General features: G+C 42.4%; 1 protein-coding gene across 3 annotated transcripts in view; it reads left to right on the top strand.

Moving 5' to 3' along the window:
- The first annotated feature begins 1,776 nt into the window (after window positions 1-1,776).
- The window catches only part of LOC128366648 (DNA-binding protein SATB1-like), a 67,674-nt gene continuing 45,810 nt past the window's right edge, over window positions 1,777-23,640 (top strand). For 2 of the 3 annotated variants that reach the window (XM_053327386.1, XM_053327384.1), the window contains exons 1-4: window positions 1,777-2,215; window positions 17,136-17,374; window positions 20,183-20,359; window positions 21,514-21,640. In XM_053327386.1, the coding sequence (XP_053183361.1) occupies window positions 17,161-17,374; window positions 20,183-20,359; window positions 21,514-21,640 (518 nt within the window). In that variant the 5' untranslated portion in view covers window positions 1,777-2,215; window positions 17,136-17,160. Of the gene's footprint in view, window positions 2,216-15,633; window positions 15,743-17,135; window positions 17,375-20,182; window positions 20,360-21,513; window positions 21,641-23,640 lie in introns of those variants that run through there. The other variant, XM_053327385.1, reaches the window with a different exon arrangement.

Here is a 23,640-nt window from a genome sequence, read left to right as displayed (position 1 = left end):
TGTCAATCAATTGCACACACACGCACACACACACACACACACACACACACACACACACACACACACACAAAGGCATGCACACACACACACACACACACAAAGGCATGCACACAACAAATGAGTATAAATGGGTGCAAGGGCACACGTGAACACAAATATACACACATGACACAAATAAAGACGTGCATTCAACCCACAATCTGCAGTACACACACACACACACACACACACACACTCACAATGTAGGCTCACAAATGTATACGGAGGAGCAACACACTCACACACACTCACACACGAAGGACACAAAAAAGATAAAATTAAACTGAGTAAAGGAGAAAATGTTCATTCATGCAGGATGAACATAATTATTTTTTCTGATTTAAGAAAATGTCTTGTAGGAAACATTAATGTACAACATGTGGAAGCAGGGATCACCATGGAGAGACGTTTCTCTCTTCATATATATATCTTTATATATGTATAAATGTTCTTCATTTAGACCTTTTGATTTAATTTAACACTCTGTAAAAGTTGAAATTCTTATAATTGTAATTTCAGACTTTGGCAGAGGGGAGAGGTCGATGTATATTCTGCACAAGTCAATACAAGTAAATACAGTTAAAGCTTCAAATCAATTAAAATAGCAGAAATACATTTAGACTGTGTGTGAGGGTGAAAATAAAAAGCTTGCTCTCCCGTTATCTGTCACTGTCCTCTGTGCCTCGTCTGATTCTGCTTCAGGCTGTCTTCTTAAAGATGTCCAAAAAGAGAGAGAGGAAGAGAGGAAGAGGAAGAGAGGAGGAAAAATCAAATTATTCTGCTCTCCACGTAAATTTTTGTAAATTTGCATTCTTTTAGCGCAGATTTTAATTTAATTTTTCTTGGATAGGCCCGCGGTGTGATTGTTAAATGTGATGGAGAGGCTGTGTGTGTGTGTGTGTGTGTGTGTGTGTGTGTGTGTGTGTGTGTGTGTGTGTGTGTGTGTGTGTGTGTGTGTGATGGCCGGAGTTTAACTAAGTTGCAGAGGAGAGGAAAACGCAACAGCTTGCATTGATGAAATTAAAAAGTGCGTCTGGTTCAATAATGACGCGTTAAAATAAAAAGCTGAGCGCAGAATATTAACAATAATCATTATTATTATTATTATTATTATTATTTAAACTAAAAGCTTTGTTTGTTTAAATTGATTAAATTAAAAGAGGAAAAAACAGCTTTCGGCAAACAGCAAGAGAACAGACTGCAGTATTAACCTACCTATCAATACGCATTGTTCAAACTTAATTATTCTTTAAAACTTGTATTTTATTTTATTTTATTTTATTTTTGCACATTCCTGCTTTAAAACAAATGAACCATGTGTTTTAATAAGCGGCTCTTTTATGTCGGTATAAGAGCACGTGATGTATACCGGGCTATAGGTTTCATATTGGGCTCAGGTATGTGGGCAGGAGGAGCTGGCACTTTGCCTCCGCTGTTAAAACTACGAGCTTTCACTCTATAGGAGCTAAAATCTGACTATTACCACTTTTACCCTTCATCTTCATCTTCATCATCTTCATCTTCTTCTTCTTCTTCTTCTTGACACGCAAACATGTGGCGTGTAAATATGAAAATGAATGAGTGTGAGAGCTCTCCTGGCAGTGACTTTCTCTCTCTCTCTCTCTCTCTTACTCGCTCTCTCTCTCTCTCTCTCTCTTACCCGCTCTCTCTCTCTCTCTTTCTCTTTCTCTCTCTACCTCTCTCTCTCTCTCTCTCTCTTCCTCTGTGTCCCCGGAGAGCAGCGCGTCGGAGAGGAGCGGCTGTAAAAACCAAAGTGGGGCAATGAGACAAGCTGCGCCACAGCTGGCAAATCATCGATTTGAGCATCAGAAACGGGGAGGGGCGGTTCGTTTACCTGCCACCCTCTCAAAGCAACCCTCCTCACATGCCGCTACTCTCCTCTCCTCTACTTCACCCCCGCTGGTTGCTCACATTTCTGTTGCTCCATCCGCCGTGTGCGCTCTCCCCAACTTCAACCTCCGCCAGTGTGGTTTCGAGCACACGACTCCCCCCCTCCCCTCCTCCTCATCCGCAGGACTTTTGACTTTTTAAAACATTTTTTTTGTCCTCCCACAGAGTAGTTGCCTATTTTTGGATCTCTCGTCGTGGAGCATTGACAAGAGGTTGCTCAACTTTTGATGGAAAACAAGAGGTCGAGCGACTGCTGACTTTAAAGGTACGGTCCTATACACACACTGCACTCATCTGTCTGTGCTGTCACTCTCTCTCTCTCTCTCTCTCTCTCTTTCACACACGCATCTTTTCTTTCTTTCTTTAAAAAAAAAACCAAACTACATATCTTTTGAAATCACAATTATTGAGCGCGTGACTCTTCCAGTCAGGTGTCTCTGCTCCGAATAAGAAGATAAATGACTCGCGTCTAAATAAATTAAAGGTAATATACAAACCTATCTTCCTAAATCACTTAAAACCCACACAGACCGAAAGTGGCTGCAAAGGATTTAATATTTCATAAAAGGGGGATGGTGGGGGTGGAGGGGTGTGGGGGGGGGAGAGAAATGCAGATTATGAATGTTATTCTTGATGGTAAATATAAATGCACTTTTTTTTTTTTAAATATATAAAAAAAATAAAACATTTAATTTTAAATGTGCAGAAACAGGCCAGTGTCATTTCTGCAGGAATAAGCAAAGCACTCGTGATATTCGCGGGGTTAAACATCCATCTCCTCTAATTCATTTAACAACTTATTCAGCGCGCAGCGGAGGAGCAAAGAAGTGATGCTGCCATCGCTGCTGCTGCTGACCTGATGACTGCAGGAACCAGGGGATATTATTTAGGGGGGGGGAGAGAGAGAGAGTGAGAGAGAGAGAGAGCTTAATAAACTTTGATTTTTACGTTTTATTCCAAAAATCCAAATATTTGATGCAAAGACCTTTTCTTGTTTTTTTTTTACTCATCATACTTTTTTGACTTATTATAATGAAGTGATGCGTGTATGTACATGCGTGTGTGTGTGTGTGTGTGTGTGTGTGTGTTGACAAATCACATTTGTCACCAAACCGCTGACATGTCTTATTACAAACGCTGGAGCTACTCCAACTGCCCATCTACTTTTAATACTTTTTATTAGGCCATTAGAGCCACTTCATTTATTCTCTCCATACACTTACTATTTAATTACGTGTCAACTTCCTTCAACACTTTTATTGCTGTAGCATGAAACACTTTGTGTAACTAGACAGCAACACACTGTGCAGAAGAAAAGCAAGGTAACAACTAAACAAAAAAACAAAACCAAAAAAAGAAAAAAAAAAGGTGTGACAAACTCAAAGGGAAACAAACAGTTAAAGGATTTATTGCTTTCTCTCTGCATGACTTGGTGTGAGGCAGTCAGATAGATGTGATGATACAGAGATGGTGTAGTAATGCTGTTGGGTTTGCCTTGTGGCTTTTGTCACAGTGCTGATAAAGTAATTTCAGGTACAACTAGACCTACGTATGTGTTTGTGTGTGTGTGTCTAAGAGATACACACACACACACACACACACACATAGAGAGAGAGAGAGGGTGAGAACACTTATGAGAAGATATGTATTGCCATGTTAAAAGTGCGTGGGCACTGATGTCCTGTGGTTTGCAGGTTTTTTAAAGGTTTCTCTGCCCCTTTAGAAAATAGCTGACATTTCACACAGCAGCATGGTCACTGACTGATGCTGATGATTAGTTAAATATGGATACCAGCACAAATACACTCATGTAAAGATATAGAGTTTGCATTGTGTTGGTATAACCCCGTCGTTGTTAATTTTAGCCGTGATGAGTTGACCGTGAATCGAGCGTAAAGTGCAAAAAAGTAGATCACAATAAAAATCTGTTTTGCATTAAATAAGAAATGTGATCAGATAATTAAAGAGCAGCCGTCCTGAAATAATCTCCAACTTTCCGTCAGTGTGGCCGGTTGTTTATTGTCTTGTTGCTGCTGCTTGGTGTCGACGGTGGTTTGTGTTTCTGTGCTTCGCTCACATGAGATTATGAGGTCAAGCATGGCACTCGCTGCATGGGAACAAAACAGGTTATGGCACAGCACCGGTGATTCTTCTCCTTTTATCTTTTGCAGATCTGTGGCAGTTCAAGGTACTGTGGCTTATCTGGTCAGTGCCTTTTGACAGCAATGACACACACACACAGCTCTTTTCCTGTCTCAGTCTGCCATGTGTCACTTCTTGTAAAAGTCCTCAGACAAGACGAAAGCCTCAACGGCAGCTTGTGAACGTTGAAGCAAAACTTCTCGGTTTTACTCTTCAGCTCTGAGCCTTCACTTCAACCATTCTGCTATCAGTTTGTGGCTGTGAATGTGGCACTAATAAAATAAATAAAATTAAAAAAAAGGCTCATGTACATATCCACAGTGGCATGTCAATCTGCCTGGTGAAATTTCTCCACATAAACTTGTTTGGCAGGAATGATAAGAATCAGACTGTGAGGACGGCAGCGGCAGCAGCAGCAGCGCCGTGCACGACTGTCAGGTCACACACATCCAGCAGTAAAGCCTAAACATCTGTCGCAGCTTATTAGTATGTAATTAATTCCTTTTGAATACGTCGTGTTGTGTTCACGGCTCTTACAATAACCCTTCTATGATTTACAATTAGGTAGCGGTCTGGGAAAACACCTTTCTACCTTTCAGCTTCTGTCTTACAGATTCAACCTGGTTAGATATATATATATATATATATATATATATATATATATATATTTTCCCCCTCTCTTAGAAGTTAGTTTTGTTTTCATTACAACTAACCGAAACTAGTGCACACAGCATTTACTGATTTACTGTACTCTAGTAGTGAAAGAGCAGGAAATCAGCTTGTAGCGTTTCACAAATAAGGATCTATTGCTGTCTTTTCCTTTTTAAAGCCCGCTGACACTTTGGTTTTTTTTTTTTATTGTGGCTTCACTTTGTGCCCACGGAAATAAAACAGTAGAGACTGGAGAGAGAGAGAGAGGGAGAGGACGGCAATCTCTGTGTATCACCAGTTAAAACCCTTCTATATATATATATATACACATCTCTCTCTCTGCAGACAGCGTAGACGTGATTAGTGAAGTACAGTGGCGCGGCTGCTGCGTGTTGATGTGCTCAGCTCTCACTCAGTGTCAGGTTAAACAGACGCCCTGAAGAGCAGGTTGTACAGATGAGAGCGAGATGGCAAAGTTTGTCTGTCTGTGACCCTGAGAGACCAATTAGTCGTCACATAGGAGAGCACAGGTTGGGATTTTATTTTTTTTTTAACGTTGGTGTCATCATCGTCATCGTCGTCTTGGTGGTTGTTGTTGTGTTTGCTGTGTAGCCGCTCTCCAGATCTCCAGATCATATTCACTATGCTTCAACACTTTGCTTTAAAATTGAATCATGCTCTAAATCATCAGTTTTATTGCTTTTAGTAAAATAAAAATGTCTAAGTTAAAAGATGTGGCCTCCTCATAAAATACAAAAAAATTAAAAAACTAGAAACCTAAGTATGTTTGCAACCATCCCAGTTATGTGTTCAGGTTGTGCAGATTATTAAAAACCCTCCTGTTGAGTATTTGCTGGGAGTTTGGAGCCGGGCTGTGCCTCACTTTGCTGAGACTGATATCTCGGCTAAAACCATTAATCGTCTTTCTTTACCACCTCGATAATTATCGCTGTAGCAAAATAACAGCTCAGCAAACAGTGAAATTATACCTGTGGTAGGGAGCAGAGTAAATACCTGTTTAGCTGCCAGCAAATGTATTTATTAGACTGCCGCCAGTAAATAAGAGGCCTGTCTCGTTTTTTAATGTGTGGCTCTTTGGGGATTCCACCCCTCCACACCCGCCATCCCTCCTCTGTATGAAATAGCTCTGTTATGATTGCTAATAGAGGAGAAAGATAACAATGATTCCCAGCGCTTTTTGTTTTTTCTTTTTCTTTTTTTTTTTTTTTTTTTGATGACATGTTGCAACTAGTTTGGAAAAAGAAAAAAAAAGAAAAAAAGAAAAGGTTGGTGTGTTAATAGGGAATGCTGCATTCCAGGGCTCAAAAATGTAAGAAACCCCCACCACCCTCCACACACACACACACACACACACACACACACACACTCACTCCACCCCTCCGACACTTACAGACATACCACCCTGGGTGAATGCTTAGTGTGTGATTGGGGAGTTAGAGCTCATTTTGTCATTATCTGGAAAGTTCTTTATATTATAAAAGAGAGAGAGAGTGAGAGAGAGAGGCTGGTTAGTGGTGGGGTGTGGGGTTGGAGGGTTGGAGGGTGGGGGGGTTGGTGGTGTTATGTTGTCCCAGCATGTTCGACTGCATTTATTCTGGCATATGTTTTGCATACTGTTGATCCAGATTCCTTGGCTTAGTGATAAAAGCGTCACATTGTTTTTGGGTCCTCACAATCAGCCCCGTTCACCGACTGGGTTGGCGTCTTTCTCCCCAGGAGATAAAAGACCCAAAGTCCGTCATGTCGGTTTTGTCACGCTTTTTAAAAAATGACATCCCTCCTATGATAGATTTGTGTGTGTGTGTGTGTGTGTGTGTGTGTTATTTAGTGTGCCTCATGCAACCGTGGAAAATACAAATTAAGAAAAGCATATACGTCTGTATAAGTTTTCATGATTTAAATCACATTATTACACATTTACACGTCTCAATGTATGTTTTTTTTTAATTTCTTGAGAAGGGGGGGAAAAAAAACTCATTGTGTTTTATTCCGATGCTTGTCTTTATCCGATCTGTGTAGGTTTTTCTGAATGCTTTGTTCAGAGGAAAAAAAGAGAGAGCGATTTAGAGGAAAGCGCATCCCGCTAAGATCAGGTTGTTAATACCCACCCACATACTCCAATGAAACAATTTCAACACATACTGTATTCTCTTTCTCTCCCTCTCCCTCTCTCTGTCTCACACACACACACACACACACACACACATACACACACCCTTGCCTTATCAACTGTTTTGTTCGTCAGTGGATGGATGATGCATCCTTTGACAAGGGATTAAATGTGCAAAGAAAAAATATGTAGATAATGAACCACATTCTCAAGTCTGCACCTCTTATTTAATACTTCTGCCTAAGCCTCGATATTAAGCGCCGTTTTCCCCACATGCTTATATTCCTGCATCACTTCTCACACACTGAGGCGAGTAACACCATCCCATCGCCTGCCTTCATTTCCTTAACACTCTCAAGAACTCCCCACAAGGCTACTGGTCCTGTGCCCTTCACCGTCTCTCCCCCACTTCAGGAAAAACACAGCAGGACGCGGCAACCTTTCTCACCCCTTCAGTCTGTCCTCTCTCTCTCTCTCTCTCTCTCTCTCTCTCTCTCTCTCAGTGCCACGACGTGGAAAAAGCCGTCTTCAGTATCTCTTAGAAACACACAAACACCCCTGTCCCTGTCCTTCTAACTCTATTAATTGTTTATTTCTTGCGATCCACGAGGCAGAGATTAGAGTTTGATTATTCGGTCATGTGATGACCGGAGTCCAGCGAGCAGTGACAGAAAAGTCATTTCTTTAAAACCGGCCTTGCCTCTGATACCCAATGATTGTTCTACGTCTAATTGGTTTTTTAAAATTTGATAAAGGCATAAAGGGTGAGAGAAGAAGAGAGAGAGAGAGAGGAAGCGATAAACAAGGCAGGGATGTATAGTTTTGAATCTTTAAAACAGATTCCCGTTAGAAAGAAAGCCTGACTCTGGTTTGAACTGGCCTATCATCCTATGATGGCGCGATGCTGCAGGAATCCAACGTCGACCTGAAGATGCCGACTGTAGAGTACGGCTTTAAGATCAAGACCCAGACCCTGAGGGCAGAGGTGTTGTTCTTACACTGCGTCAATGCACAACGCCGCTGAGCAGATGTACATGTGTGTGTGTGTGTGTGTGTGTGTGTGTGTGTGTGGCGTGCATCTGCTTGTGCGTGGGAGTTGCATTGTGTACAGTGTACACCGCACATCTTGAGGCAGGGTGTCGAGAGTGGAGAGTTACGATGTGAGAATAAGGGGTGTTGGTGAAGCGACGTCGTCTTGTCTCTCAGAAATGTCGCCGAAGGAAAAAAAGCTTCCACAGCGGCGCAGAGACCCGCCGAGGCCAACTGGCGTTAGGCCTTCCTGTCAGCAGACCTGAGGTGGAGACCACTCGCTCCGCTTCTATTTCTGTCGACTTCATGTGATTATAAAACAATTAAGCACTTAGGAGCCGACTCTCAGTTCATTACATCCCCCTTGTTCCTTCTTTCTCTCTTTCCCTCCCTCCCTCCTCCCACACCGAAACGCGGACATATGAGAAATGTAGAAATCACCTTATTTCACTAGTAATTGAAAGCCACACTCGCTGTATGAGAGGCTAATGGAAAACATGAAAGTAATTTGATTTGGAGGATATGTTCATTATGGAATATTCAGTCTATCTGTGCTTACCTCCTAACAACTGATTAAGCAATTTTTCATGGTCCTCAGATGTCTTAGGAAGAAACATTAATAAAGCACCTAGACTCTGAACTCAGTAAGAAGTGAATGTAAAGCAGGTTGTGGTTGTAAGCATGTGCATGTTAACACAGTTGTGCAGGGAGAAGCATCATGTTATGGAAAAAGAAAAAAAAAAGAGGCTGCAAACAAACAATGGTGTTTCTGAGAAGACATCGAGCGAAATGAGAACGATGACGCATTACACTTGTAGTTATCATATTGAGCGTCTCCAGGTTTCCAGCTCCGTGCACTATTTTGGAGAAGCAGTCTTCATGTTTCGTCACATGTGTAGGTTTCACACATTTTTTCAAAACCCATTTGCCCACATAGCATCCTACAAACGCCATCGGCACAAAACACTTTCTTTGTTCCGAAAGTCAAGTCTCCCTTTGATGTGAATCCATTCATGATAAATAAAAAAAAACAAATTAAACCAATTATTGTTAATAAATAAAATACTATCTACTCCAGCTCCAATACATCCCCTTTTGTTTAGACAAGAGATTAATTTCATTTTTGTCATTTTTATTACTCATTTAAGTGCTTAATGGTTTTGCGCGGCGTCTCCTGTACTGTACACCGCCCTCGCTTTTCCTTTTTTTCATTGTACATGACATCTTCTGTCTCACAGAGGTTCATCTGTGCACCCACACTCACGCATGTTTTGACACGTTCCCCGACAGATTATTAAATCCTTCGCTGCCTTTAATAATACTATTATGTTTATGTGTGTGTGTGTTTTTTGTTGTGGGAGACACTTGCAGAAAGCTCAAAGTAGAGACGGGTGACAGCGCTTGCCCCCATGCTGTTTGTGTTAGCTCAGACTGGATGCGCAGACTAATTTGTATTAGTAATCCAAATAATCGTATTAATGCCCATTAGAAGCATCACAAGTGGCGAGCATGAAGACATCACAACACCTACGTACAGGCAGTGATGGCGCCGGCTTCGCTTGACACAGTAAATAAAGACGCTTCTCCATGCTGAGCCAACTATTATACATTTTTTAATTCATTTTCAGTCTTTTCCCCCCCTTTATGTGCTGCTTATTAGTGTCTTTTTAATAAAACAGGCGTAATAATTCTTTCCTCCTGAGGCACGAGCACAGTTTAAGACACAGGAGGCCAGATCTGATAGTTTTGATAAGTGTGTACAGTACCTGTGGTAAAACACACACTGAAGATGAAATGTATCTGCGGTGTAATGCTATGACTCCTGACATTTAAATATGAGGTGTCTTTTGTTGCAATTTAGCATTTGGTCTGTCATGTTTCTCGTGTCATTTTTTTATGTTTTCCTTACAAACGTAGCCAACAGGCACAAAATCCTGCCTGAACAATTACACTTGTGTGCATGCACAGCACACCGCGTACTGTATCTGCCCAACACAAAGCCACACTGGCTTGTAAAAACCCACCTTGAGCAGAGCTAAATCTGTATTCAGCACATGATTATAACAGCACACAGCTAGTATTTTTAAACAAGCTTTCTGTGTTTCAAAACCCATTTTTCCCTCTTTTCTGTGCGATACAAAACGGTATATGTTAATTGATAATCAGCAGTGTTGATTCAGTGGTGCATTCAGTGCAAATCTGTGCCCTTCTGGATGTCAGAGGGTTTTCACAGCCACGTCGGTGCCAACCTAGCTGGCAGTGCCGGCACCTGTTGGCGGTGCCAAGGCCTGGCAGGGGTTATCGATGCTCTCTGATGGTGCCCGACAATCACAGTGGAAATGACTGCGGCTGCTTGCGTCATGCCAGATAGAAAAGAGCATTTGCCGACAATGGCTCGCTTTCACCGTCACTCCTGTTTTCCGAATGCTGCTAACTGTGGCCAAGGAAAAACACACACACACACACACACACACACACACACATACACACAAAGACAGAAACAGGAGCTGCAGCAAACATCATGTAAAACATGTCAACATGCAGAATGCTGTGCAGCGATGCCGTGCAGGTCTAGGTGATGCAAACTGATCTGCTGAGGAGGAGGTTTGGGTTTTTTAGGGGGGCTGCAGCTCGTCGGTGCGATTCATGTAACTACATATCACAGCCTGAACAGTAGGCGCATCCTGCAAAATGAAACACCTTCTGAAATGCTGCACCTTCATTTCAGAGACAAAACATCCCTTGATTTTCATCATTTATTCTTAAAAAAAAATAATAAAAAAATATGTGGAGAGGCCAATTTCATCCTTTTGAATGCTTCTATCATGCAGCTCAAAATAGACTCTATCTTCAATATGATTCATTTGTCAATTTTACTTTCATGTCTTGAGTGACTTGAGTAAAAATCTTTGTCACATTTTTCAGACTGTGAATAATATCTCACATTGAAATGAATCTCTGAAAATATTGTAATTACTCCACAGTTTTGGACCTTTATTCAGACACGTAGCGGAGCCATTTAACCACACACACACACCGCAGCTGTGTTTAGTACACAGTGTTGGCAGCTCACTGAAACCTCCACAATTGTTAAGGTAAGAATTGATCGTTGAATCTGTGCAGCAGCAGCAGCAGCAGCAGCAGCCGCCTCTCAACAATTCAAACATGTCGGGGTCTTAAACAGGGCTGTCAACAACTCTCACGCTTCCTGTTAAAAAACCACACGTGGGACCCTTTTAAATGCAGCCGCCCCCCCCCACCCCTCCTCAAAACTTACACCTCATGCTAACTAGGTGTCAACATTACAAGACAATTTTTCCATCTTGAGTTTTTCCGTTAAAAGCTTGTACGCCGGCCCTCTGCGGTGAATCCCCCCCCGCGGCTGCCTTTTCGGCCATGAATCTACTCTGAGATGAGATGAGCAACCTTTTGACCTCAGGCGGGTGGGTGGGTGGAACAATGATTTGGTTTCACATCGAGGGGTTCATTGAAGTGTAACTGTACTGATTCGACTGCGTGCTGATACAACACACCGTCACTCCTTTCTTTTTTGCATCTGCTCTAATTCAGACTTTATTTTAAATGCCCCCCCCCCTCCATCTTTTACTGTAAACAGCTTCTCTACTATTGACTTTTTTTTTTTTTTTTTCTCAGTTGTTCCACTGAGTCTCTTTGAGTCTGCCATCACCTGTCAGTGGTTACTTTCAAGAGGCTCATGTCTGTGGTTTTCACTGTTTATGAAACAATAGCTTTGCAATGAGATGATGAGCACTATAAATGTATTTATGGTTTCATATAGAACAACTTTATGAGCCCCTGCATGTATTTATTAGAAAGCAGGTCGAGGTGTTATGTAGCATTAACACATTTGCACCTGACCTCCACAGTCGCCTCCTCACAACCTCTGGCTCTGTCGCCGTAATATGTATACACACTTCCTGTTTTCTGTTGGTTTCCTGTTTTTGTTCTTTCACAACCTGGACAGGCACGCTTGTTCGTCACCGTGTGATAGATATTGGCCTGATGAGGAGGATCAGAAGACTCCACCTTACCTATATGTACCACAGCGCAGCTATAGTATATGTAAGCACTCGTGTTGCTTATAGAAGAAAATGAGAGAGTGAATATTAACTTTTAGTGTACTTTTATATCCTCTAGAGTATTAATATTAATGTAACTATATTTCATTTGACCTTTGCCTCACATACACACACAGACCTGAATGTATTTTACTTTAGGAGACATTAGGAGACATTAGGAGACAGCTTTGTTGCATTCACTGTCTCCTGTGTTGACTAGATATTAGCCTGGCCTTTGTTCATAAAGCCGAAGTGGAACTGTTCTTATTAGGCCATCTTAAGGTTAGCTAAAAACACTGTATCAGGCTTTTATTGACAATATCAACAGAGATTACCTTGTCTGATATTTTCGCGGTTGGTCGTGGAACAACAGAAGCGACGGGGGGGGGAACACGATTCATGAAATAATTACAAGATAACAACAATAGCTCGCACATCAACTTGAGAAAACCTTCCAGCTTGCCATTGTTTGCAGAGCCTGTGTCGCTCTCCAGCCTCTAAATATCCCTCCTTTGCTTTCTTTCCTCCTTTCATTCATTCATTCACTCCTTCCTCCACTCTGACAGTTCAGGGTTTTGTTGACTGTATCAACAGAGATTAGCTTGTCTAATATTTTGGCATAATCTACTTTGACATAATACAGCATGTGACCTGCCGCAGAGGTAACATTTGAGGGATAATAGCTCACTAATAGCAGCGTGATGGTTAAATGTTGAGATGGGAAATGCAAGTTCTCTTCATATTGTTTGATTATTGGTAAAAACATATTTATCTATATTGAACAGCAACCTCCAAATATGTAGTGATGAAGTGGAAGGTCACTTTTTACATTGGTTTTAAATGAAGCCTGAAGTATTTTTTAGTGATTTAATGGCACACAACATCTTTCTAATCTATTAAATGGAGCTTTTGTTAATAGAGAATATCATAAAGTAGCACCTTCTTGATAATGCAATTCATATTTTAGTTTATTTGGTGATCCTATTATGCCATATATGTCCAAAAAGTAGATTTATAAGCCTTAGAAATCCTTTTTAACGTCATAGTAGTTTCAGTTTATTAACAAATAATCAACCTTCAACCACCTTTAGTGTGTTTACAGGCGGTCATACATGTTGATTAGAGTAAATAACATAAGAAAGATGCAAATGAACACCTTCTTAAATATATAAATATTACATATTCTTTAATTATTCTATAAGTATGATCATTAAATGGAAGTCAAGCAGTTTCCCATTTGAATAAAACCTCCTTGAACTTAAAGATAAGTAAGTCTATAACTACAATTTGGAAAAAAAAATAAGATAAATCAGTGTCATAAAAGAAATGATGAACTCAGACTGTAGAGAAACAGGAAGTGATAGATGCATTTGTTTTAAGAAAAGAGGACACGCCATTTAATTAAACCAAATTAATTAAACATGCAAAAAAAAAAAAAAATCCCCATTTTTAACCAAACTGAAGGTTTTTGTATTTAATATGAGTGTTTGGGGACAAATAAAAGTGTGTTTTGTGTCATACAGGAAGTCTCTTTGGGTTAGTTTATCTCAGATTGACCATCAGTCCACTGTGATGTCAAATATCATCTTACATGTTTTACTGTTTCAGATCTCATCCTTTAGTAGAAGAATAACTATATATTGGGTTAAAGTAAAATAAAACAGATAACTAATGAATGTTTTATTTTGTAGTGTGTGTGTGTGTGTGTGTGTGTGTGTGTGTGTGTGTGTGTGTGTGTGTGTGTGTGTGTGTGTGTGTGTGTGTGTGTGTGTGTGTGTGTGTTAAATGCAGGACCGCCTCACTCTAATCAAGCTGATTAAAAATTCCTGCGCGCACAGCCGGAAATCGCACCACCGTCCTTCTCTGTTGTGTGTGTGTGTGTGTGCATGCATGTGTGTGTGTGTGTGTGCGTGTGTGTGCGTGCATGTGTGGTTTCTCTCCCAGTCCACTTTCTCCACTTTATTTGTCTCCGCCAGGACTTTTCGGCCTGAGATGCGGAAGAATCATCTGGTTTTTATGAGGGGATTATTTCTCTATCTATCTATCTCTCTCTCTCCCTCTCTCTCCCCCTCTCTCTCCTTCTCTCTCTCTCTCTCTCTCTCTCACACACACACACATACATCCTCTCCTTTCTTTCTATTTTTTCCCCCTAAAATGTTTTACCCCCTCTACCACGCCATTTGAAATGAGGAGGAGAAAGGGAGAGCAGGCAGCCGGCAGCACCAGCAGCAGCGAGGAGTGGAGAGAGAGAGAGAGAGAGAGAGAGGGAGAGAGAGAGGGAGAGAGAGATAGAAGAGGAGGAGGAGGAGGGTGGCGGTGGTGGTGGTGGGGGGGAGTGATGAGTCAATACAACTAATAATTTAATGGGGACAGAGAGGGAGAGCCGGGGTGAGAGGGGGAGAGACAGAGAGGGAGATAGAAAGAAAGAGGAGCTCCGTCCGGACGCCAATCCCCAGCCAGCAGGACACCTCCTACTACAGGCAGCTCTCTCTCATGCATCCACAGCCAGCCTTATTTATCCTCGACATCGGAAAGTAAACCGCACTTTTTTGACCCCCCTCTTTCTCTCTCTCTCCCTCCCTTCTTTTCTTTTTCTTTTTACCCCCCTCCCCTGCTTCTCCTCCATCTCCTCCTCCTCCTTCTCCTCCTTCTCTCTTTTTTTAATTCTCTCCTTGTGTTTTATTTGACGGACCTGTTTCGGGGCTGTCCGCATATCGTCTCCACATCGCCTCCGACGAGACAGCGAGATCACACTGTCGGGTTATTATTTTTCCTCTCTCTCTCTCTTTCTCTCTCTCTCTCCCTCTCTCTCTCTCTCTCTCTCTCTCCCTCTATCTTTCTCAGTCAGTCTCTGCCGGTAGTCAAATCTAGCTAAGCCGACGGTAAAGCCATTTTTATGTTACGTTAGTCCCTCCGTGAACATACACATCGGGGGTTTATTGGGTCTCGGCCGCGCTTATTATTCTCATTACTACTATTATTAATATTATTCTTATTATAAGAGTGTCCGAGGCGCTTTGGTTTTTATTGTGGCGGCTGCTGCTGACTGTATTACTGTACGGCTTTGCCTTTGCCTGCTCTGCCTGCCTGTGCCGATATTTTGGATGTTGTGGATGGTGTGAAGTATAGCAGAAGTCGCCCTCACTTGTAAAGCCTTGGACGTGGTTATAACCATCCACTTTTTTGTGTGTTTTTTTCTTTTCTTCGTGGGGAGGGAGGGGGGGGTTGTTCGAGGCTATTTTTACGCGTAAATGTCGCCGGTTGTAACGATTACGATTGCCGTTTTCTTCTTCCTCCAATTGGACGGAATTAGCTAACGATAGGGGGGCTTACACACACGGATACATAAACACACACACACACACACACACACACACACACACACACACACACACACACACACATAACCGCTTACCAATGTTCGCCTATCACGGTCCATCTCGACCTCATCGCCTCTTCCACAGACCCGGGGTGTTGGTTTGTGTCTCTGGCTGCCAGTCATCTGCAAAGAAGAGCAGAAGAAGGCGTCTTTTTAAAAACTGATTTTTGTTTTTTTTTTAAAGAAAGAAAAAAAAGAAGCTGTCATGCACATGTAGAGAAAGAAAGAAAGAGAGATATAGAAGAAGAGTTTCTTTTCTTTTCCTTTTTTTTTTTTTTTTTTTTTTTTTTTGCTTCTTATCCTGGCCAAACTTGAAGAAGACGCGTTTTTTCCCCCAGGTGGTGTTTGTATGCTCTCCAGTGCTGAAGTGCTGCGTTTCAGGTTGGTTTTATCTCCCACTCAACTTGTCCTCCCCTTTATAACTTCACCTTATACAAGCTCTCTTTTTTATTTATTGATTTATTTAAAAACGTGTGTCTATTTGAACTCCTCTTTTTCTGTGTTTTAAGGTCATTTAAAAATCCTGACCTGGATCTGGACTTTATCCGGGTCTGGATTCCTTTGCCCCCCTCCTCTATTTGTGGGGGGAATTAGTTGCCTCATTGCATGTTATGAATGGGGGAGTTCATGATCTTTTTTTTTTTTTTTTTTGCGTGGGGGTGGGTGATTTTGCCCTTGTCACTCTTTTGACAACAGCATTCCAGTTTGAGCTCAGTGAATAAACCTGCAGCATGTCGTGACATCCAGAATGACTTTCAATGACAGTTTTTTAACATTAACACATCTTATTAATCATATCAGGTGTTTAACACTTGACGTTCGTACCCAGGGAGCTAAAATAAGCTTTTATTAGCAGCTTCAGCCTCACTGTGTGACTTTGTGTGTGTGCAGTGCACCTGTGGGAAAGCGAGCCCCATCTTTCGTTTCTATCTGTCTATCCTCCCCTTCTGTCTTCTTTTCTTCCCCCACTAACTTTTTATGACTCGCCTCATGAGTCAGCAGTGAGTCTGTTTTTGAAGTTTCCCAAACGTTGCCTCCTTCCTTATTCCAAAAGTTGTAAACTTATTGCTTGTCATGAAATATTTCTCTGCACTTGCAAGATCTAAAAATAAAGTTCACACCTGTGAAGTTATGCTAGTGACAGTCTGAGTGATCTTGTGCAGGCCTGTGTGTGTGTGTGTGTGTGTGTGTGTGTGTGTGTGTCAAAGAGGAATTGCGTAGCGGCCTCCATAACCCCCTTCTGAGCTGCGTCATGAACGTGAAGCCACTCGAAGTGACTCAGAAAACGAATTATGTTAGTTTCCTCCTCTCTGCGTGTGCCGCTGCAACAACCTCATACCTTGAACTGCTCTGTACTCATTCAAGTGGAATCTCCCAGCAAATTAATGTGTTTGCACTAAAACCCAGGCTTGTTTGCCCCCTCTCGCATGGGAATCTCTAGCGGGACACCCATACATAATACATGCGTTGAAAAATGGGTACATTACAGTGGCACGAAAACGTCACCGCGGCCCAAGTCGTCATAACTGAAGCGAATTGACAGTTATTGCTGTAATGGGTCTGTTCTCAGAGGTCTCACTTACTTAAAAGCATTTCTTTTCCTCTATAAAAATGTCCCTTCACGTCTTCACATGTCAGTGATATCAACACAAAAGATTTTGTGTTCATTGCTCCTCTCGTGTCACATTTCAGCCTCTCATTCTTGTGCTTCTTTTATGTCTCATACATACCTCCGCTGACAGCTGAATCGCTCTGTTTTTTTCCGTCTCCCCAGGTGATAGTGAGCAGAGGTGCTGAGAATGATGGAACATCTCAGCGAGGCGTGTTTGGGCAAGGAGAACTCGGAGCTGGTCAACAGCATGGCAGAGGGCAAGGCCCCGCCGGCCAAGCTGCCCCGACTGGAGCAGAACGGCAGCCCCCTGGGCCGAGCCAGGCTGGGCAGCACCGGGGCCAAACTCTCTGGGGTCCCGTACAAACCCACCGGCCACCTGCTGAAGACCTGCCATAAGAGAGGTGAGAGGGATAGAGGGCGTCTGTACTGACACGATTAGTCCATGAATCGATTAGTTGGGCATCAGAGAGAAAGAGAAAGAGCAATCTGATTGATGTAGTTTATTTATCAGTTAGGTCATTTATGAAGTAAAAGATGCCATCTCAAGGGTGAGCATGTATTGATTTCTTACTGTTTCATATCTTTATAAACTGAATATCTTTTAGTTTTGGGCTGTTTATTGGAAAAAAACCATTCATTTTAATTTAAAGACCAGATCATGTTTGGTTCTGGGAAATTGTGATGGGACTTTCTCACTACTTCACACATCTTACACACTAAACATTTCATCAATAGATAAAGAAATGAATTGTTAGTTGAGGTCGTAGTGTATATAAACCAGTGAAAGTTGTACTAACTTTGTGTGTGTGTGTGTGTGTGTTTTTTGAGAATAATACACCACATAAAGACAGGAAAGCTATTTAAATGCACTTTAAATACCCTCCTTCCCACACACACACATATACACACATATACACCTTCCACCCACCACCACCCCCTGCATACTCTCCAAAAACTCTTAAAGCTTTTTTTTATTATATTTTATTTTTTTTACAATGCTTCTTTAGTCATCTCAGTAGACACACACACTGCACACACCCCCACTTATTTGCCCAGACAATAGCTAATAGAAGAGCACTGAGAATTATTCCTGTGTCGTGCTGCATAGCGCTGTGTCACCGCTCCTCTCTCCAACACGCAGCCCTCCTGCTCCGACATTTGTTTATTAAGGGAAAGTTTCAGTCCTTTAAGAGCCATTGCCGTTCAAAGGGAGCCTTTACTTTGAGATTATGACATAGCTTTTTAATATAACCGGTGTCTTCTGGTGAAAAACAAGGGCAGGCAAAGCTATCTAAAAGAACGTTTTTATAGTTATGTTTGTTGTTGGGGTTTTTTTTTTTCAGTGGGTTGGGAATGTGTTTGAAAACCTGCAGGTTCAGAGTTGTAATAGCACTTGGCTGCTAAAGCTGGTGTGTTTGTTTGTTTGGCTGGTTTGGTTTTCTTTGGGCAACAGGGACTCAGGAACTCTTGGAATGTATCTGCGTGAGTGTCCTCCGTTGGGCCGTTTCTCTTATTTGCTCCTCTAATCTACGCGTCGCACTCCAGCTGAGAGAGCCTAATTTTTCACCTTCATCATCTTTGCGTCTCTTGGCCTCCTACAACGTTTGTTCCTCCAAGCTCTACCCCCCCCCCCCCACCACCACCACCACCACCACCACCTCCTGCTCTCTCGTTTAGATTTCTTCCAGAGTAAAGGGTGAAGTTGCCGAGGGAGGCGGAGCGGTCCGCCGCGGAGGCTTCGCAGAGGGCCCACAGTGGGCATTGTGTCCGAGCCCGAAACAATATTTACCGCAGCCCTCTCTGGGCTCCCTGGAAACAAAGCCAGTATTGATCCCCCAAATGAACCTACACAGCAGTCTTTATTGTTAGATCTTTATCTATTAAAATCGGGGGAGGAGAAAAGCAGCTCTTTCAGCACATTCCCTGGCATCTGTCGGCTTATTGATTGTTTTGCCAGAGCTGTGTGCATCTTCTGGAATGCATGAGATCGGAAAATATTAGAACGTGAATCATTTTAATCACACAGGACAATAAATATAGAGGAATTTGTCCAGGTGACAGTAGTGTGGACACAGTTAGAGTAAAGTAGAGCAACAGGGCACCTCATAAATGGTGGAGGATTAACTGCGTACAGTGGAGCTACTGTATCGATTCTTCACCAACACTTGATTTTCTACAGTTGTCATTCAAGTGTTGAGACTTCAGAAGGCTTCAGGTTATCTGCACTGTTTCACTTCCTTAAATTTCAGGGATGTTATTTTAGCAGAAATGGCATATTGGGTGATATTTGCACAGTGGCTCCCTTGAACACTCAGCAGTCAAGGATTGCTCATTCCACCTAACAGCAGAGCCACTGTTGACACAGAATAGTAAACCTCAAGGCGCAAGGGGCGGCTTGGGAATTGAAGCGCTGCATCATGGGAAGATGATTTTTGGGTTGGCAGGCAGAAGGAAAGTCTAAGGTGATCCCAGCACCACCTTGACAGTGAATAAACTGTTTAGTGTGCCAAAAGAAGATGAACGAGTTGAAGGGTTTTTGCGGCCTCTTGGTGTTTACTCAACACCGAGTTAAAGGTGATAATTCTATCTGTAATATCTATATTTACTTATTAAACATGCACAACTCATAGCAGTCATTTCTTTAATATCATGTCATCATATTAAAACCTAGAAAGAGGGAAGACTGCAGGAAAGAAACCTCCAACAATTAATAAAAAAGCTTCTTAAAGTGGGATTACAGGTGCAAGAAAAAAAAAAAACCATGTGTGAAAAACTCAAGAGGAAGATCAGGACTATTACAAGACTAGAGAGAGCATTTCTAAATAAGAAAAGAGGTAAAACAGATTCACTCTCTGATGTTATTGTGCACTTAAGGAGCGTTTGATTTCCTCGTGTTGATGTGAGAGTTTGGCGCTGAGACAGAGAGGTGAGGGTTGAGACAGAAATTGGCCTATAAAAGATGAAAAATGTCTTTGTGGTCCAAACACATCGTTTTAGTTTGTTTCTTTCCAGAACTTCCACTCAGCTGTAATGTAGTGACTCACTCATATTCCCTCGACACTCAACCTCAGTGTAATTTAATCATCTGCACTAAATATTAATCTGGTCCCTCTGCAAACACACAATACTGAAGGTCAAAGTTAGCGTGTGAAGAAACGTGAACCCTCTCAGTCCTCACTGTGCCTCTCTGTGTCTCCTCATGTCCTCAGGCAACATGCTGCCCGTGTTCTGTGTGGTCGAACACTATGAGAATCCCATGGATTTTGACAGCAAGGAGGAGCATGCCGAGTTTGTCCTGGTGCGTAAGGACATGCTCTTCAATCAGCTGATCGAGATGGCCCTGCTGTCACTGGGCTACTCCCACAGCTCGGCGGCCCAGGCCAAAGGTAAGCCTCCGTGTCACTCACTGACTCCCATCATCATATCTTCATTTTCTCCTTGTCTTGCTTTATCCCTCTAATGCTCATTAACATCCTCTCTACAGCGTTGTCTGACATGCTGTTACTTGTGCGCACACTCAAACACTCACACACACACATACTCTCTCTCTCACACACACACACACACACACACACACACACACACACACACACACACACACACACACACACACTCTGTGACCATAATAGCCTACCGCCAGCAGATCTGAAGCCACAGTAACACATCCTGACACTGATCCCAGACGGGAGATGCTCAAGTCTCCCCCCCACACACACAGTCACACATCCAAACACACACACACACACACACACACACACACACACACACACACACACACACACACATTCCCACACAGATGTGCGCTTGTTCACACTGTGTCTATATGCAGAGGCTTACCCACTAAAATGTTGAAATGCTAATACACATAGTGCACATATAAGTGACACACACACACACACACACACACACCAACATATATGCACACACCTTTACTGTATATTTATATACACGTACACTCAAGTGACTCAGAAGGGGGGGGGGAGGGGCAGGTGGAGGAAAGGGTCTGCTAATTGCACTTGAGCACACGCAGGCCGAGGGTGGCTGTTTCAAGGTGCCTCTTAGCATGCTCTTTTATTATAGCCTGTCCATCACACACACATACACACACACTCACTTACCATACACACACACACACACACACCCTAGTCTCCCTTCTCACTTCCTGCTGTGTGGGCTGCTACTTTCCTTTTTCCTTTTTTCTTTTTTCTTTCTTTTTTTAAGTCGGTCTCAGGAAAAATTCCCACAAAGTAGTTGTGATGTCAGAGAATGAATTGAGTCTTTATGGGACCGGCGAGTTTTATTGTCCTGAAATAAACATTTTCTGTTTAGTTTGGCAGATTAGTGACAGTGAGTTAAGATGTCAGGATGAACTTTGCTCTCATGCACTCTTTTCTTTTTTTTTTTTAAATCTTTGCACATGTGTCCACTGATGTGCTTTTGCGTGTCCATATCTGTCATTACTTCCACTGTGCTGTGTTTGGTGTGTGTGTGCTCACTTGTGTTAATGTGTTAATGTGTGTGTGTGCTTTCAATCATCCAGGTATGATTCAGGTGGGGAAGTGGAATCCCGTCCCCCTGTCATACGTGACAGATGCACCGGATGCCACGGTGGCCGACATGCTGCAGGACGTCTACCACGTGGTCACGCTTAAGATCCAGCTGCACAGGTTAGAAACACACACACACACACACACACACACACATACACACGAGTATTGGATTAATTTAATACATAAAGAGGCACAGCTCTGTCTTTGCTTTCAACACACACACAAACACACACACTGCACGTACTGTATGTCCAGAGGCAGGTGCCAATCTGCTGACACACACACACACACACACACACACACACACACACACACACACACACACACACACACACACACACACACACAATAGGCTGACCTTTCCCACAGAAATGGGAAAAACCCATTTGAATACCAAAAAGCATCCATGCCTAATGATGCCAAAGAAACACAGATAAGTCAATTTGTCAATTAACCATTAACTAAAACTAAAACTGTGGTTAAACTGATCCACTAGATTTATCTCTTAAAGTAAGTGAATGCAGTATTGCCACTAAACCGATGCTAACGTAACAATGCAGAGGGTTTTTTTTATTACATTGGTAAAAACTTAAATGAACTGTGATAATAAAGTAGCAGCTTTTTAACCCAAGGACTACTTTCACTCTCTCTGTTAAAAATGAGTGTGGTGGGCAACTGGAGACTGCAGGGCTAAAAATGACTCTGCAGCAGATGAATACAAGGTTGTTCACCTGAAATAGTTCCATAAATACACCTGCTGGCTGCACTGGATATTTAAAGCTAAATATGTTCTTGAATCTACATGGCATATAATAAGAGAACGCTAACATGCTAAGACCTTCCTCCACGGCATACCGCTAGCTGTCTTCTGCCATCAGTCACCATATTGTACGCTAAATGCTACTCTGTAGGTGTGAGGTTTGTTGTTGTATTTATACACGCAGCGAGAGCATACAAGCATTTATAGACATGGATGCAAAAGGGCTCATAGACACAAAGACACACACACACACACACACATGGATACACACAAACAGCCGAGTGGCGCTGGTGTGGAGGCTTGTGCCAGCTGCACGCTAACCCAGTGTTCTGCAACCCTCTGGAGAGCTGTTCCTACTCTTTTCTTACCTCGCTCTGCCTCTTCCTTCTCTCTCCCCTCTCCTTCTGTCTCTCCTCTATCCCCCTAAACCACCACCCCCCCATCCACCTTCACCAACAAAGCACTCACACACACACACACACACACACACAGAGACAGACACAGACACAGACAGACTGATGTGAACACGTCCACCAGTCAGAATACAGAAGGTTGTGTTTATTTCCGGCGTGCTAGCCCTGAATGCATGGATAGCTGTCTCTCTCCACTACCTCTCTCTGTCTCTCTCCCTCCTTCCCTCCTCTTGTTCACTTCCTTCTCCCCAGAGGCCTTCTAGCTGCTGGAGCAGTTTAAGGTGTTCTGGAAAATCCATTGTTTGTGTGTGTGTGTGCGTGTGTGTGTAAGGTTGTGTGTGCTTTTTTTTTTTTTTTTTTCTACAAGCAGATGTTAGCCTCGACCGTTGCACGCATCCTTTTTCTATTCCACTCCACCGTTATCTCCATGCTCGTAATGCTTCCAACACACCAACTGACAGATTTATGGACACACACACTCAGACCCACACACACACACACACACACACACACACACACAATGTCTCATGCACTCTTACACTCATCACCCTTTGCTCAATCTCTCATCTCTCCTACTTGTCAAGTGTCAGAGCGGGTTTAATGAAAAGTAATTCAACAGTACGTGCAATGAGAAACACATTGAACATATGTCTCACACACATGAAGTGCTTACCCAGAGCTAACTGGCCAGTTCACTTACTCCACTCATTCCCAGCCAGCATGTAAAGATATTTCTCATTTTCAAACCAAATCATCAGAGAGTTTCTCACGTTAGACTGAATCCCGACATCTCACGTCTGGAGCCGCCAGCTAATAGCAGAAGTTTATTTGATGTGTAAATCTATTTTGATTTTTCTGTGTATTGTTGTCAGTATTGTTGTTTTGTATTTGTTTCTCCCTTCTACTTCTTCTTCTTCTTCTTCTTCTTCTTCTCTCCCCTGCCC

The sequence above is a fragment of the Scomber japonicus genome, chromosome 10, assembly GCF_027409825.1.
Source record: "Scomber japonicus isolate fScoJap1 chromosome 10, fScoJap1.pri, whole genome shotgun sequence".
Taxonomy (NCBI): Eukaryota; Metazoa; Chordata; class Actinopteri; order Scombriformes; family Scombridae; genus Scomber; species Scomber japonicus.
Note: the sequence above shows the minus strand (reverse complement) of the source record. Positions and strands in the feature narration are given on the sequence as shown.